This window comes from Orycteropus afer, unplaced genomic scaffold (genome assembly GCF_000298275.1).
Source record: "Orycteropus afer afer isolate SDZICR_OR568_19922 unplaced genomic scaffold, OryAfe1.0 scaffold00064, whole genome shotgun sequence".
Lineage (NCBI taxonomy): Eukaryota > Metazoa > Chordata > Mammalia > Tubulidentata > Orycteropodidae > Orycteropus > Orycteropus afer.
In genome coordinates, this window is record NW_006921651.1 from 12,398,558 (window position 1) to 12,413,789 (window position 15,232).

Below are 15,232 nucleotides of genomic sequence, written 5' to 3' on the forward strand. Positions count from 1 at the left end.
GTGTACAAGATTCAAGAGGAGTAATGTAAACCGCTGGAAAGAGAAAATAATTTCAGCCATTCAGAGTATTTACATCCATAAAGATATTTGATGTGTTAATTTACTCAGCATTTTTATTTATATCATTGAAATAGGTCATTAGAGACCTCTGATTTTCAGCCTTAGCCTACCTTGCATGAAATACTTAGCAGAAATAGATGGTTTTTTTCTTTCTGCTAGCCTTCCATTTGGGGATTTTTCAGGCTTGGTTTTCTCCCACCTTGTTCATAAAGGTTGTGTAAGATTTTCTTACGTGGAATTAGTTTAGTGAGGAGCCAGCTTAAGTGTTTGGCACATAGAAAACTGCACAGTACGCCTGCTTGATAAATGAACAGATCTATTTACCTTAATTCACTGGACCCCACCTCCCTTAGAACAGACAGACACCTTGTGAACTGAATTGGCCCCTTTCACTGCTGGGCTGGAACGATGTGATGTGTTGGAAGAAACATTGGCAGGACTTGACTTAATTAATCCAAGGAATGAAGGAAGAGGAGTTACAGATGAGCCAGGTCAGGAGTGTTACGGGAACTGGAGATGCGATGGTGCTGTTTTTAAATCACTTTCATATCTTGAACAGACTGTAATTAGAATATTATTAATGAACATTAAAGAAAACAAGAAACAGGAAGGAAGAAATTCACCTATAGTCCCAGTATCCCAATACAACCACCATTCCTTGCTCTCAAAAATTATATTTTTTATAGCTGCCAGCAAAGTATCTTTGATTTTCATCAGTAAGTACTTCAAGTCATCTTTACTCTCAGCAAGGAAGGGTGTGTCATCTGTAGATTACGGATTGTTAATGAGTCTTCCTCCAGTCCTGATACTGCGTTCTTCTTCATATAATCCAGTTTCTTGGATTGTCTGTTCAGCATACAGATTGAGTAAGTATGGTGAAAAGATACTGCCCTGACATACTTCCTCCCTGATTTTAAACCATGCAGTATCCCTGTGCTGTGTTGGAACTTTCGGTCTGTGTATAGGTTCTTCATAGGAGCTCTGGTAGCATAGTGCCTAAGGCACTTGACTGCTAACCAGAAGGCTGGCGGTCCAAACCCACCAGCCGCTCCTTGGAAGGAAGGTTGGGCAATTACTTCTGTAGTGATACTGCCTTGGAAACCCAAGGAAGGGTCACTATGAGTCGGGTCTGACTCGATGGCACATAACAACAACAACAACAAATAGGTTCTTCATGAGCACAGTTTAGTATTATTGAATCCCCATTGTTTTCATTGTTATCCATCATTGGTTATGATGCACACAGTTAAAAGACTTTGCTTAGTCAATAAAACATAGGTAAATATCTTTCTGGTGTTCTTTGCTCTGCTGATAATCAAAGACTACAGCCGTCAGTGTGGATTATACCTCAACATTAAAAAAAAAAAGAAAGAAATAATCCTCACAACTGGACCAATAAGCAGTTTCACGATAAATGGAGAAAAGATTGAAGTTGTCAGGGATTTCACAGTACGTGGATCCACGATCATGCCTGTGGAAGCAGCAGTCAAGAAATCAGATGACGTGTTACATGGGGAAAACCTGCTGCAGAAGACCTCTGTAAAGTGTTTACGAGCAAAGACGTCACAATGAAGAGTAAGGTGAGCCTGAGCCGGCCATGGTATTTTCAGTAGCTTCATATGCACGGTGAAGTAGGGTCAGGGAGAAAGGGGAAGACCCTCAACGGGACAGATTGACAAGGTGGCTGCAGCAGTGGCCTGGAGCGTAGCAAAGGCTCCGAGGACCAGGCAGTGTTTCATCCTGTTGTACGTAGGGTTACCGTGAGTCAACCTGCTCGATAGCACCTAACAACGCCACAATGCGTGCAAAGTGTTGTATTTTGTTTCCCTCGAGTTATCAGATTTGTATATCAGGAGTGGTGACCACTCATTTTCATCACTGTTGAGCGCTTGGACCGCTGATCTGATTAGCTCCAGTAGTCTTTACCTAACCAAAGCGCATTGCTACATTTGACCAGCAGGTGGCAGTCAAGAACAAGCCGCTCTTCCTTAATCCGTTCTGCGACAACTACAGGAATCTCCCGTTTTCAAAAGTTCCCTTTTGAAAGACCTGCCTTAGTACCTGTTTTCATTAACTGAAAGAAATCCAAAGATGATTTTCACTTTTACGAAAAAAGGTGAAAAGTGAAACTGATACTCAGTGTTCGTTTTGCAGCAGCCGTGAAAGAGGCGCACCGCAAGGCGCAGAGAGTGGCTTTGCTCAACTTCTCCGGGAACTGCACTCAGCATTTCTGCATCAAGCTGCCACAGCTTGTGAACACTATATGTTAGTGGTATTTTAGGTTTCATGTGTTATTTGGTATGATTTGGTAGGGTTTTTTTGGGTCTGGGAATGCTCAAAATTTTTTTCCCATTTAAGTTAATGGTACTTTTTCACTTTATGCCATTTGCGTTTACAAAAAGTTTCATAGGAATGCTGTACTTTCAGAGAGTGTGGGAAACCTGAATACCAAAAACCCACTGCCATTACGTCAATTCCAGCTCACAGTGACCCTACAGGAAAGATAACTGCCTCGCAGCTATCGTATACCTACTGAATATCAGTGTTTCCAAGGCTATCAATCTTTATACAGGCAGGCTACCATGTCTTTCTCCCATGAAGTGACTGGTGGGTTCGAACCACTGACCATTCGGTTACCAGCAGAGTGCTTTAACCACTGTGCTACCAGGCCTAAGATACAACTATGTTGTTGTTGTTATTTGCTGTCGAGTCGGCCCCGACTCATAGCGACCCCTCCTTGGGTTTCCGAGGCAGTTATCACTACGGAAGTAGGATTGCCCAACCTTCCTTCCGAGGAGCGGCTGGTGGGTTTGAACCACCAGCCTTCTGGTTAGCAGTCAAGTGCCTTAGGCACTATGCTACCAGAGCTCCTAAGATACAACTATAGAGAACACCTTTTTCCTTCAGTTTAAGAACAAAACATAAATCATTACCTAAAGAACTATATGAAACATGAGAGATCCTCTAGGGCAAATGGATCAGACATCTGCACGCATGTAGATGTTTAATTTATAGAATCCTGTATTCAACTGCTGCTTAATTGACCTACAGTGTTGTGCACCAGGCATGCAAAGATCAGTGAGATAAACTGCCTGTTCTCAAGGGTCCAGAGTGTAACAGAGGAGACAGTCTTGCAAATAACCATCAAAATCAAGTGTAAATGCATTGCTGGGACCCAGGAAAGGATAAGCACCTCTGTCTTGCAGGGAGGAAAGATCAAGGAAGACTTTGTAGAAGAAGATGCAAATAAAACATGAATATAATTTCAAATTGTCATGCAGGAAAAAAGGCTTATGAAGAAATCTCCTTTTTCAGGTTGTCCAGACCCCTTCCCCCAAAGCCACAGTTAACAGTTACTTCCACCCCCCACCCCACCCTGCCACTTTCTGAACTCACCCAATGGTTTTGAACAGTGAATTCAGTTCCATGAGGGTGGGCTTCGTGTCCATTTTGTTCACGCTGAATCTCCATATGGGAGTGTGATTGACATTCAGTAGGTATGCGATAAATGTTTGTTGAGTGAATAAATGAGCAGTGGAATGACATGGGCAGATCTTTTCTAGAAGTATTGCTGGGAGTGTTTTGCAAAGATGATTGGAGGGAGTCAGGCTGGAGACTGGAGCATGATGGTGTGCTTACTGCACAGGTGTAGGTGAGAGGTAATGAGGCAGAGAGATAGGGAAGGGGTTGATGTGAGCTGTGTCTGGGAGAGGACTAAACCAGGCTTGGTGACTGATTAGGTTTGGGGAGCAAGAATAAGGGATGACTCCCTGGGCTTTTGGCTTGGGTGATGGTGAATGGATTTTCATCATGGGAGGATGAACAGAGTTGGTTGATGCCTGAGGAACATCTCAGTGGAGAAATCTAGAAAGCAGTTGAATGTACGTGTCTGGAGCTCAGAAGAAAGGTCTGTATAGAAAACAGATTTGAAGGTCGGCTTCTTGGATAATCTCAACCATACCTGTCATTTCTGCAAATGAAAGAAAGTCAAGCTGAGAGTTAAAAATGGTTACCAAGGTTTTAAACAGAGTGGATTTGCCTCAGCCGATCCCGCATTCCTTGCTGGGGTCAAACCGGAATCCCAGACTCCTGAGATCCCACCTCCAGAGCCTGCTTGGAAGCACAGTGGGAAACGGTGGGCCCTTAATCACTCTGTTCTCTCCTTACTCTCCCAGTGAGTGTGTGTTCATTGAATGCCCTGGAAACTCAGCGGCCAGCTCTGCGTCTTACCCAGAGGATAGTTTTCTGCCTGGGCTCCTCCTGGCTTGCTGTTCCTGAGCTGAAGGCTGGCTGGACTGGTTGCTCAGAGCTAAGGTTCTGAACGTAATTTGTTTTGTTAAGTAATCAGTAGCTGCTAATCCTGATTGGCCCTTCCTCATCCAGCCTGGGGTATCAGTTTGCTTTTCTCATTCTTATCTGACCTACTTGGACACAGCAAGGACCTAACAACTCTGTGGCCTTGGGCAAATGTCTTCTCCACTCTAGTCCTCAGTTTCCCCTTTTGGACAATGGGGCAAATGATGCCCATCTTTCCCATGTTAAGCGATCTGATGAGGATGTTAAATTTGAAAACATTGTTCGAGAGCTCCTAGATACTGTTTCTGAGCAAGGAGCTCTTCACTTACAAAGTGTTCACATCTGGGAAAAGCACGTTGCCTTTTTGTGTCGGAAGGAAGACAGCTGACTGTAGCAAATCTGTGCTGAGAGGTTTCCTTAGTGCTATTTTTTTGTTGTGCTGGGGAAGCAGGGAAAAGTGGTGACAATGGGTGGAATAAAGCCCAAGAGTGAGGAATGGAGAGATACCCCCTGCCCCCCCCCCCAAAAAAAATAGAGAGAAACTTACTGCCATCAAATTAATTCCGGTTCATAGTGACCTTATAGGACAGAGTAGAGCTGCCCTATAGGGTTTCAAGAAGCAGGCTGCCTCATCTTTCATCTTTCAGATACCCTCATCTTTTTCCTGTGAAGGACTCCACATGAGTCCTGTGTTCATACTGCCAACTTTTTGGTTAGCAGGTGAATGCTTTAACCAGTGTGTCACTAGAGCTCCTAGGGAACAGAAAGAGGGGATGACTTCTGACAGCCAGTGAAGCAGAGGAGGTGTGAGGTCAGGCAGCCAGTTACGGCCTCGAGGCATGGAGGAAGGAAATTAAAAGGCACTAGGGAGTATGCATAGAAGCCCTGGTGACATTACCAGTTAATCCCTGGCTGCTAATGGAAAGGTTAGCCACTGAACTCACCCAATAGCTCTGCAGGAGGAAGACCTGGTATTCAGCTTCTATAAAGATTACAGCCAGGAAACTTTGTCATGAGGGTGAAAAATTAACTTTTGGGCACCCAGCAACAAACAGGGAAGATGGAGGAGTTCCTGGATGGCACGAGCTGTTAAGCACTTGAGTACTGGATGAAAAGTGGGTGGTTCGAACCCCCACAGAGCTGTCTCGGCTGACAGGCCTGGCAGTCTGCTTCCGAAAGGCACAGCCTTAAAATTCGATGGAGCAGTTGTACTCCGTGTGCTTGCGGTTGCCAGGAGTCGGAGTTGGCTCAACAGCAGCTCACAGCAAGAAAGATCAGGTGGACGTTCTGACTGAGGGTGAGCAGTTCAGAGCCCGGCAGCATGGAAGCTGTAGTCAGAGTCACGGCCCAGTGCTGAGGGAGGTCTGGTAGCGTAAAACCAAGGTGGGCAAAGCTTTAGAGACTGTCCTCCCAACAGACTGATCTCAGCCACGCGCAGCTGGCAGCCAGCGATGGGGAAGGCAGCTCCGTGAACACCACTTGCCTGTAGGCAGCCTCGTGTGTCACAGCACACTGTGCTCCATGGAGTTTCAGTGTCTGATTTTTCAGAAGTCAGTTGCCAGGTCTTTCTTCCAAGGTGCCTCTGGGTGGAACTGCAAACATTTCAGTTAGCAGTTGAACACATTAACCATTTGTACCACCCAGGGATGACCCCTTGCTCACGAGGAAATGTCAGAGAACAGCAACTAAGAATAGTGTCTGTGTGGTGCCTGACAGCATGGCTCGTGTTCTGGTTCCGCCATTTCAGTAACTTGTGCTTTGACAAGTGACAGAATCTTGCAGCGCCTCAGCCTTCCCATCTCAAAAATAGAATAGGATTTGTGTGTGTGTGTGTGTGTGTGTGCAGATTAAAGAGAGAATGGTGGTTAGGGACTTAGTCCTGCACCTCCCATGTGAGACATCTTGCTGGTGGTGGGTAGCAAACGCAGCCCAGTGTCCATTGCAGAAGCTAGGTAGTGGGTATATGGGTGTTTACTAGTATAATTGTTTAAACTTTTCTAAATATCTGAAAATACTCATAATAAAATATTGGGAGGAAGGAATTCCATCAAGCTGTGAATCTTCAGAGCTGGAAAAAATAGTGTAGATACCAGTAAACGGAATTCAGTGGGATTGAAATGCAGCCTAGCAGAAGCCTAGTACTGTGGTGGGAAGGGGCCACGGACTTAACCTGAGAAATCTCTGTGTGTGCACATGCATGTGTGTTCATGTCTCATTGTGTCAGTGGCTGAGGGCATAGAAAACTGGGTTTAGGAGGAGGGAGGGGTCCAACAAATGCTCTTAATTTTTTTTCATGCCCCACCTCATTCCAAAAAGGATTTGTGGTAACCTGCAAAATACCTAGATTACAGCAAGATAAAAATAAATGAATGCTGTAAATGAGCTTCAGTTTATACTCGTAATTCATGTCGTAAGGTTCTGAACACACATTTTCAAAGAAGTGGGTGCAAAATTTAGGAGCTCTGGTGGCATAGTGCATAAGGCATGTGACTGCTAACTAGAAGGCTGGCAGTTCAAACCCACCAGCCACTCCTTGGAAGGAAGGTTGGGCAATCTCCTTCCATAGTGATACCGCATCGGAAACCCAAGGAGGGGTTGCTATGAGTCAGATCTGACTCCACGGCAGTGAGTTTGGTTTTGGGTTTTTGGGTGCACAATTTGGCTATGTTAGTAACTGAGCACATAGAGTGGAAGGTTCCAGTTTCTTTTGGTCTCTGAGTTTCCTGGAGGCCCAGGGCAGCTGGGCCTGCTTGTCACACTGCTGATAGACCGATGACTGCTGTCGACCAAGTCACTTGTGAAGAACAACCCGGGAAAAGTCCAAGTAGTGGAGCTGAGGTGGCCGACACTGGCTGGTGCTGTGTTAAAGGCTCCACTCCTGGCCAGTGCTGGGCCACCTTCAAGCAGCACTGGGCCCCAGCCCACCCTCCCCCCAGCATTATTTCCCTGAGTTGCTCTCTTACAAGCGAGAAGAAAATGCAGTCATCTCAATTAGAGCACTTTTCTGTTTGGACAAGATTCCTGAGCGCTGAGAGCACCCACCCGTAGGCCTGTCTTGTGTGTAGATGTCTAGAGGAACACCCCTTCGACAGGGTAGTGCTTCCCCAGCCAACAGGTGTGCTTCTAGTCCTCAGCTGGTCATGTGCTTTTGAGCAAAATGCCGCAACGTGCTGACTCTTACTCTTACCTTTTCTCTTTTTTAATTCCTTCTCTCTCTCTCTCTCTCTTTTGAAATTACATCGTTCGTAGTATATATTCTTCCAACTTCCACGCGGTGAAGAGGGAATCAGATGGGGCCCCCGGGGATCTCGCTAGCTTGGAGAATGAGAGGCAGATTTATAAAAGTGTCTTGGAAGGTGGCGACATCCCTCTTCAGGGCCTAAGTGGGCTCAAGCGACCATCCAGCCTGGCTTCCACTAAAGGTAATTGCAGGCCTCTCTCTTCCGAACACACCAGTCACCTCGGTTGTGGTGGTGTTGCTGGTGGTGGTGGTGGTGGCGACAACAGTGGTGGCAACGGGCCAGCCGCCAGCAACTGGGATAAGTTCTGATAAGTTCTGATCCATATCCGGGCCTCTGAGTCCTTGGCGTCCCCGCCCCCATTTTCTTGCTGGCCATTTTTCTTTCTGGTATTAGTAGTTTCCCTCCCTCTGAACCTCCAGCCTTGCTCTCCCGGAAGCATTGTGCTCTCTCTTTTTGTTCTAATTCCCTTTTCTTAGAAATTAGCAGAGCTTCAGCCTTTTCTGACTCTAGCAGGGTGGTCATTTTTTTCGTTCCATCTTTGCACCTGCTTTGCAACACTGGTTATTTTGCTTCCAGACATGGACTGGAAATGAAAAAAGCCCTTATGACAAACGAGCATGTCACCTCTCCCTGTTTTCGTTCTTTCTTTTTTTTTCTTTTTAGCGGCTTTCAGCTTTAACCTAATGGGTCTGTTTATTTTATTCTGCATGCTTACCAGTGGACCGTAAAGGTGGGAATGCTCACATGATCCCTTCATCTTCAGTTCCTAGTCGAACGTTTAATGCTAGCAATGCTTTAGGCCCCGTGTGTAAGCACAAGAAGCCCCTCTCCGCTGCGAAAGCCTGCATCTCGGAAATCCTTCCTTCCAAGTTCAAACCCAGGCTCTCTGCTCCCAGCACTCTTCTGCAGGAACGGAAGAGCGTCCTGTTGTCTTCCGAGAAGGCTCAGAGCTGTGAGAACCTTTGCGTTTCAGCTTCTCTGAATGATTCCAGAAGAGGCCTCCCCCTGCACGTGGGGGGAAGCACCGAGAACCTGCTCACGCGCTCCCGGCGGGATTACGACAGCAGGTCGAGCAGCACCGTGAGCCTCCAGGAATACAGCTCCAGTGCCAGGAGGCCCTGTCCTCTCTCACGAAAGGCTGGGATGCAGTTCTCCACGCTCTACCGAGACATGCACCAGATCAACCGGGCCAGCCTCTTGTCGGGCTCCGGCTCCTCCTCCAGTGTGCGGGACCTCGCCTCCCACTTTGAAAGGAGCAGCCTAGCGTTGGCCAGGGGCGAGCTGGGCTCCAGCCAGGAGGGCTCAGAGCATGTCCCCAAGCACACGGTCTCCTCCCGCATCACAGCTTTTGAGCAGCTGATTCAGCGGTCCCGGTCCATGCCATCCCTGGACCTGTCTGGCCGGCTGAGCAAGTCCCCCACGCCCGTGCCGTCCCGGAGCGGCTTGACCTCTGCCCGGTCAGCCGAGTCTCTCCTGGAGTCCACCAAGCTCCGGCCCAGGGAGATAGATGCGATGAACCCCGGTCGGGTCTATGCTTCCCCAGCATGTAGCAATATGGCGGACCCCGCCCTGGGCTTCAGGGGCCTTGTGCCCTCTGACCCCCTCTCGGCCTGCTCTGATGAGCTAGACCGCTGCTCAAGCATCTCCAGTGACAGCAGAGAGGGCAGCAGTGGCAGCGTCCATGGAGACGTCCCCAAGCATCGCCCCAACAAGTGCAAGGGCACCTGCCCTGCCTCGTATACCCGCTTCACCACCATCCGGAAGCATGAGCAGCAGCAGACCTCCAGACAGCCTGGGTGGCGCCCAGACCCCAGAGGGGACAAGAGCGCTCTCCTCAGGAACATCTACCTAATGAGCCCCCTCCCCTTTCGGTTGAAAAAGCCCCTCCAGCACCCCCCTAGACAGCCGTCCCCTGGGGACTCTTCAGGCCTCTCGGCGCGCCAGAAACCACAGCACCCCAGTCAGCCCCTGCAGCATGAGCCCTCTTCCAGGGGCAAGCCCTCTGTGCCCAAGCGCCTGTCTTCGCGGCACACCATGGAGAGGCTTAGCAGGCCCTCAGAGTCCCCGCAGGAGAGACCGGCAATGCCAGAGGACTGCCCACGGGCCTTGAGTAATGGGAACGCTAGGCCGTTCTCAGAGCACGTCCTGGACAGGAACAACAATCCACCAAGTGAACTGGGAACAGCCCGCGGAGGTGGCGTTTTGTGTGTCTGACCCGTCTCACCTCATCCGTCTCTCACTTTGCTTGCCTCCTTCCCCTCCCCTGTGCCCTCGGTGCTCATTTTCTGGTCCGTCCTTTGTTTTCTGTTTGTTTTGCTTGGCAGTTAATCATGGCTCGTAGTGGCTGCACTTCTTTAAAAACAAAGTCCCTGTGTCGTTGAGACTAACCACCAAACTCTGTTTCGAAAGAAAAATTGGCCGTTTAGCTCATATGAGAAATTCATTCACGGAACGTCTAGAACCCTGTGCTGTCTGCACCAATCCCCTACTTAACCCATGGTTTTTTGAGAGGCAGCCTCTCTCAGTGGCCCTGTGTGTGTGTGAGTGCACGGTTTGTCCCTGTAAGATACTGCACGCCTCTTAGTAGGGACACTTTTCAAAGAAGGACCTCACTTTTTAATCACCTTTTGCCTTCTGATTCATCTTCTCTGTATGAAACTAGTTTACAAGTCCATCCAAAAGGGGGGTTGGTGTGTTTTCTTCAGAATTTGATTACTGATGAATAATGACTGTGAGAACATGGTATTTATAATTGGCGAAAGGTTAATAGCTGGAATTCATTTCCCAGCCTGCTTTCTGGAGCTGCATTACTGCCTGTTTTAACTCTGCTTTGTTGTTTTGAAGATTCAGAATCACCGAGACATTTTATACCAGCTGACTATTTGGAGTCCACGGAAGACTTTATTCGAAGACGTCATGATGATAAAGAGGTAAATCCAATCTTTAAAATCTCTTAACTCTTCCTCAGCCAAATATAGGAGGGAGGTAAACACTCCGGAAGGCATCTGTCTGAGAGAGGACATGGCCTCGTCATTCAAAGCGGAGCTGGGGTCTTCCCCATGACCTGTTGCATGGCACGGGCTGTGACTCCTCTTCTGGTCCACTTACCCAGAAAGGCAGACTGAGCTTCCCACGGACACTAGGATATGAGTGCAAAGTCCAGCCAGCACTGCTGTGTGGGGGGTTCAGGAAGAGGTGGCCCTCCCACCACGTCCAATGCCTTGTAGGTAGGAAGCTGGACTTGGCTTCACTTTTTACTTCCTTCCCTCCTTTCCCCAGCCTCGATGTTCTCCAGGGAAGCCCACCCACATATTTCTCCAATACTTCTCACCCCTCTGTTGAGACAAAGCATAGTTCAAATGTGGAAGGCTGCAGGAGGAGAAAGAGAAACGTTAAAAAGAACAATGACCACGATCCACCTTATAAACATTTAAGAACATTGTGTTTAATTCAGAAAATGGAAGATCCCCCAGTGAACATTGGTAAAACCCCATCCGAAAACTTGAAAATGCAGACCTTTCTCAGACTACTGAGAAGTCTGTGCGGTAGTGGTGTGACTAACAGGGCAGGGGACGGAGCCCATTCTCTCAGGGACTTAGGAAGTTGTGGTTCTACCTGTCCACCAAACGGGCAAAGTCACAAGCTCTGTTGTCATCAGATGTTGACATGACCATTGCTTTCTGGACTTTGCATTCCCAGGAGAATGGTCCTATGGAGTAAACCTGGCTCCAATGTCTGTTTTCCTGAAATCAATTCAGACATGGAAGAGTTGCTTTGAACCTGGTAGCAGTAGAGGAAGGGTGCTCACGTCTGTTTAAAATCTGTCCCTTTCCCTGTAAAGCCTCAGCCCCCTTTCTGTGTTTTGCTGGTGGACTTTCCTTAAGGAGTTAAGGGTAATGCTGACTTTGAGAAGAGCTGAATGATAGTAATCCTTGCTACCAGGTAATGAAACAAAAGTTAAAAAAGAAATGACCATACCTCTCCCCTCACCAGGCACAATCCAAACAGTATTCAATAAGACATGTGTTCTGCCTGTGGAAAGAAAGAAGAGGACGCATTTGACGTACATAATTATTTGTAATGGCAAAACCAAAAACTCACAATGAGTGTCCATCTGACCACAGAATCGACTCATTTGTTAAATATTCACTATTATCAAGATAAAAGATTTCCACCTACATAGGCCTGGTTGTCTATGTGAATGAAGATGAAATTCCCTTTTAGTGGTATAAATCCTAGTGTCCTACATGGCAGGTTTTGTGGTTGAATTCTTGCCTACCACGTGGGTGGCATAGTTTACTTACCTGAGTTAGCAACTGATGAAATAAGAGTTAGACGTAGGAGATGAGCTGCTTGTACCCCGAGTAACTTGGACTCACAGATCCTTAAATGTTCTCTGTACTTATTCATAGTTTTTGACTTATGTGGTTGAAATGGCTGATGGATTTACTGAGGTCAGATTCAAGCACTGGTTGAAAGCTTTGCTCCATTTGATGTCCACTTGACTATATGTAACCCTGGGGAGAGCACCAGCTGCATTGAGCAAGGTCTGATGGTAGCCTCAAGCATCAGTCCTTTTCCCCTGTTACAGAAACAGCCCACAGTGGCCGGGTAGTGTGTTGTTGTTGTTGTTATGTGCCGTCGAGTCGGCCCCGACTCATAGCGACCCCTCCTTGGGTTTCCGAGGCAGTATCACTACGGAAGTAGATTGCCTAGTCTTCCTTCCAAGGAGTGGTTGGTGGGTTTGAACCGCCAGCCTTCTGGTTAGCAGTCAAGTGTCTTAGGCACTATGCTACCAGAGCTCCTGGGTAGTGTGTTAGTCCTGGCACTTTTCTATGTAATAGAAAATGCTTTATTCTTAACATTGATGTAATGGCATTTCAGAAAGGAAGAGCATGTCAGCCCTGCTGACATTAGTGATCATATATCTGATACTCTTGTTTTATCCAGGAAAGGAACGTGGCAAGTTGGTGGCTCGCCCAAGGCCACATAGCAGGTTACCTGGTACTGGAGGCAGAGCTGGAGACCAGGCCAGACTCCTGGGCCAGTGCTCTTTTCACGGCCTTGTGCTTTGCAGAGCAATGTCTCAGGCCTTCTCTCTTGGTCTTTACAGCAACCTACCTGAGCACTGGGAATCCCGCAGCCATTTGATGAGTTGTCACTTTGTTATTTGTAGATTGTGAAAACAAGGTCAGGACCACCATCCTTTGGGGCTAAATGTCACCTGAGGCATGTAACAGGCTGCCAGAAGAATACTGATACTTTTTGTTCGTTTTTGAGCATGCTACGAAAGTTCAGTTGTAATTAATGCTACAAGAAACATTAGTCCCAGGAATGTTAGGCTGGAATAGTATAAGAAAACACATCAAAATTATATTTCAAGGGATAATTTCCATAGGTAGCAGGAGGGCATTTGGTAAAATGCAGAATTGTTTAATTTTTAAAAATACTTTGAAAAGTATCATGAGCCAGACTAGCTCCTCTAATCCCAGGTACCGTTATCTTTATCCTACCTTGGGCTCTTCACCTTCATTTCACCCAATGAAGAAATGGTGAAGAGCGTAACTGATGCTCTCTCTCAGGCATATAAATGGCCTTTTCTGCATGTGCTGAGACCTCCTAAGGGGAGGGGGGGCTGGCCCAGGAGAAGGGGTGCCCTGTTCTCTGAAATGGACAGTTCTGCTCTTTCGAGCATATTAGAGTAGCAGACATGGGAGCACAAAATGACCGAGTTACCCTTCACCCCGTATAGTAAAAGCCAGAGCAGATTCAGCTGGCCTGATCGGGGCAAGCAGAGTCAGCCCCACCCTGGCTCCAGCATGGGCATCCCTGTGGGCACCCTCCCTGCCTCCTCGGGGTGGGGCGAGCCCTCTGGCCCCCTGCTACAGCCCAGCATGTTCATGAGTGCTCTGGACCTAGCCCCTGGCTCACCCAGCCTCTGCTGCCCATGGATCAGGAGGCTCTTGGCTGAGCCAGGGGGTGACTTGCCAGGCAGAGTAATTGTATGTATCCTTCCCTAGATCCCAGCTTCTTCCAGGTTTCTCCTGTGCCGGGCTATCTCCTTCCCACACAGAAGATGCAGGACATGGCTACATGGGGGCATAGCCATTATGCCCATAAAGCCCCTCTGACCCTTAAGGTTTCCTCCCTGATGCCTCAACACCTTTTTTCTCAGTTCCTCCTGTTGGGAATTTTCCACTTCCCCAGACCAGATGATTTACTGCCCATTTTATGCAATTTCATGGCAGAAACTTTTAGCGGACCAGAGACGACTTAAGCGCGAGCAAGAAGAGGCCGATATTGCAGCTCGACGCCACACGGGTGTCATTCCAACACACCATCAGTTTATCACTAATGAACGCTTTGGGGACCTCCTCAATATAGACGATACGGCAAAAAGGAAATCTGGGTCAGAGGTCTGTTTTGGTCGCCTTGATCTGCTGCTTGACCCAAAGCAATATTTGCTTCTCCTCAGCATCGCCCTTCTGTAGGCCACAGTAGTTCCGCAGACGCCATCTGTCATCCTGGCTGCACCTAGGCTTGCTTTGGCTCTTCTGTGGCTGGTCCGAGGATGCGATCCCCATTTGCCCTGTGCTCTGTATGTGTCAGCATGCCTGGCTGCGGGACCAAGATCTGCTGGTGCGCCTCATGCATGCCTCTAGTGTGTTGGCTGCCTCCATGAGCCCAGTCCTCTACATCCTGCATTTTATCACTGATGCTGTTTTGCCTGTGCATTCGACTTAGAACCCTTATACCTTAGTCCAGATGTCTAAGTAGCTTGTGATACAGACAACCGAAGCTGTCTTCTTGAAAAGATGTTATAGTGATACTTCTGTTCCAAAAGTTAGCTAGTGATGCTTTCTTTACATCATTTACAGAGGCCCCAAAATTTAGTGACGTTAATATTGAAGTATCAGAAAACAATATTACTGCTCACACATGGATGAATTAATTGTCTAAAGTATTCAGCAGGGCTGGAACACCTTGCTGAAGAGCTGTGGAAGCCAAAAAGTTTTGCAGTTAGGGTAAGCCTGCAGAGGGTAAGAGAACTCTAAGGATGTTTTATCTGCTCCCTGAGTTTTGACATTTCAAAACTCAACTTGTGAAAGCTTAGTATCATAAAAGGAACGGAGAACAACAAGCCTCCTGCACTAATGCTGGGTTTCTTGTGCTGTGCTGGCCCAATAGCTGCATCTTGTGTAAGAGTGTGTGTTTTGCCACATGACCCTCCAGTAGCCCTGCCAGAGAGTCTCTTCATTCAGGCAGTTGTGTATGGGGGTCTGGGAAGGGAGGGGAGTTGGGGAGCGATACCCTAAGCGTGCACAGGTTTTATAACCTCTCAATAGGATAGTAGATTAACATTTATGTTTATATCTTCTGAATGGCAGAAGCATCACTAGGTATTCATCAGATGGCTTTCAGATAAATAAAGGTGTCTGGGAAGAAGAGATAGAAGAAGGGAACTCAGTTAATGGAAGGAGTGCTGGGGAGGAGAGGGAGACTCTAAAGTGACGGAGAAAAGAAACTGTATCAAGGGAGAGAAACTGTATCAAGGGAGAGAAACTGTATCAAGGGAGAGAAACTGTATCAAGGGAGAGAAACTGTATCAAGGGAGAGAAACTGTATCAAGGGAG

General features: G+C 47.5%; 1 protein-coding gene across 1 annotated transcript in view; it reads left to right on the forward strand.

The window, feature by feature from the left end:
• SORBS1 (sorbin and SH3 domain containing 1) overlaps positions 1 to 15,232 on the forward strand; it is a 122,154-nt gene that overhangs the window by 74,844 nt on the left and 32,078 nt on the right. The window contains exons 18-21 of the mRNA XM_042780825.1: positions 7,606 to 7,778; positions 8,317 to 9,792; positions 10,443 to 10,528; positions 13,847 to 14,014. Of these exons, the coding sequence (XP_042636759.1) occupies positions 7,606 to 7,778; positions 8,317 to 9,792; positions 10,443 to 10,528; positions 13,847 to 14,014 (1,903 nt within the window). The remainder of the gene's footprint in view (positions 1 to 7,605; positions 7,779 to 8,316; positions 9,793 to 10,442; positions 10,529 to 13,846; positions 14,015 to 15,232) is intronic.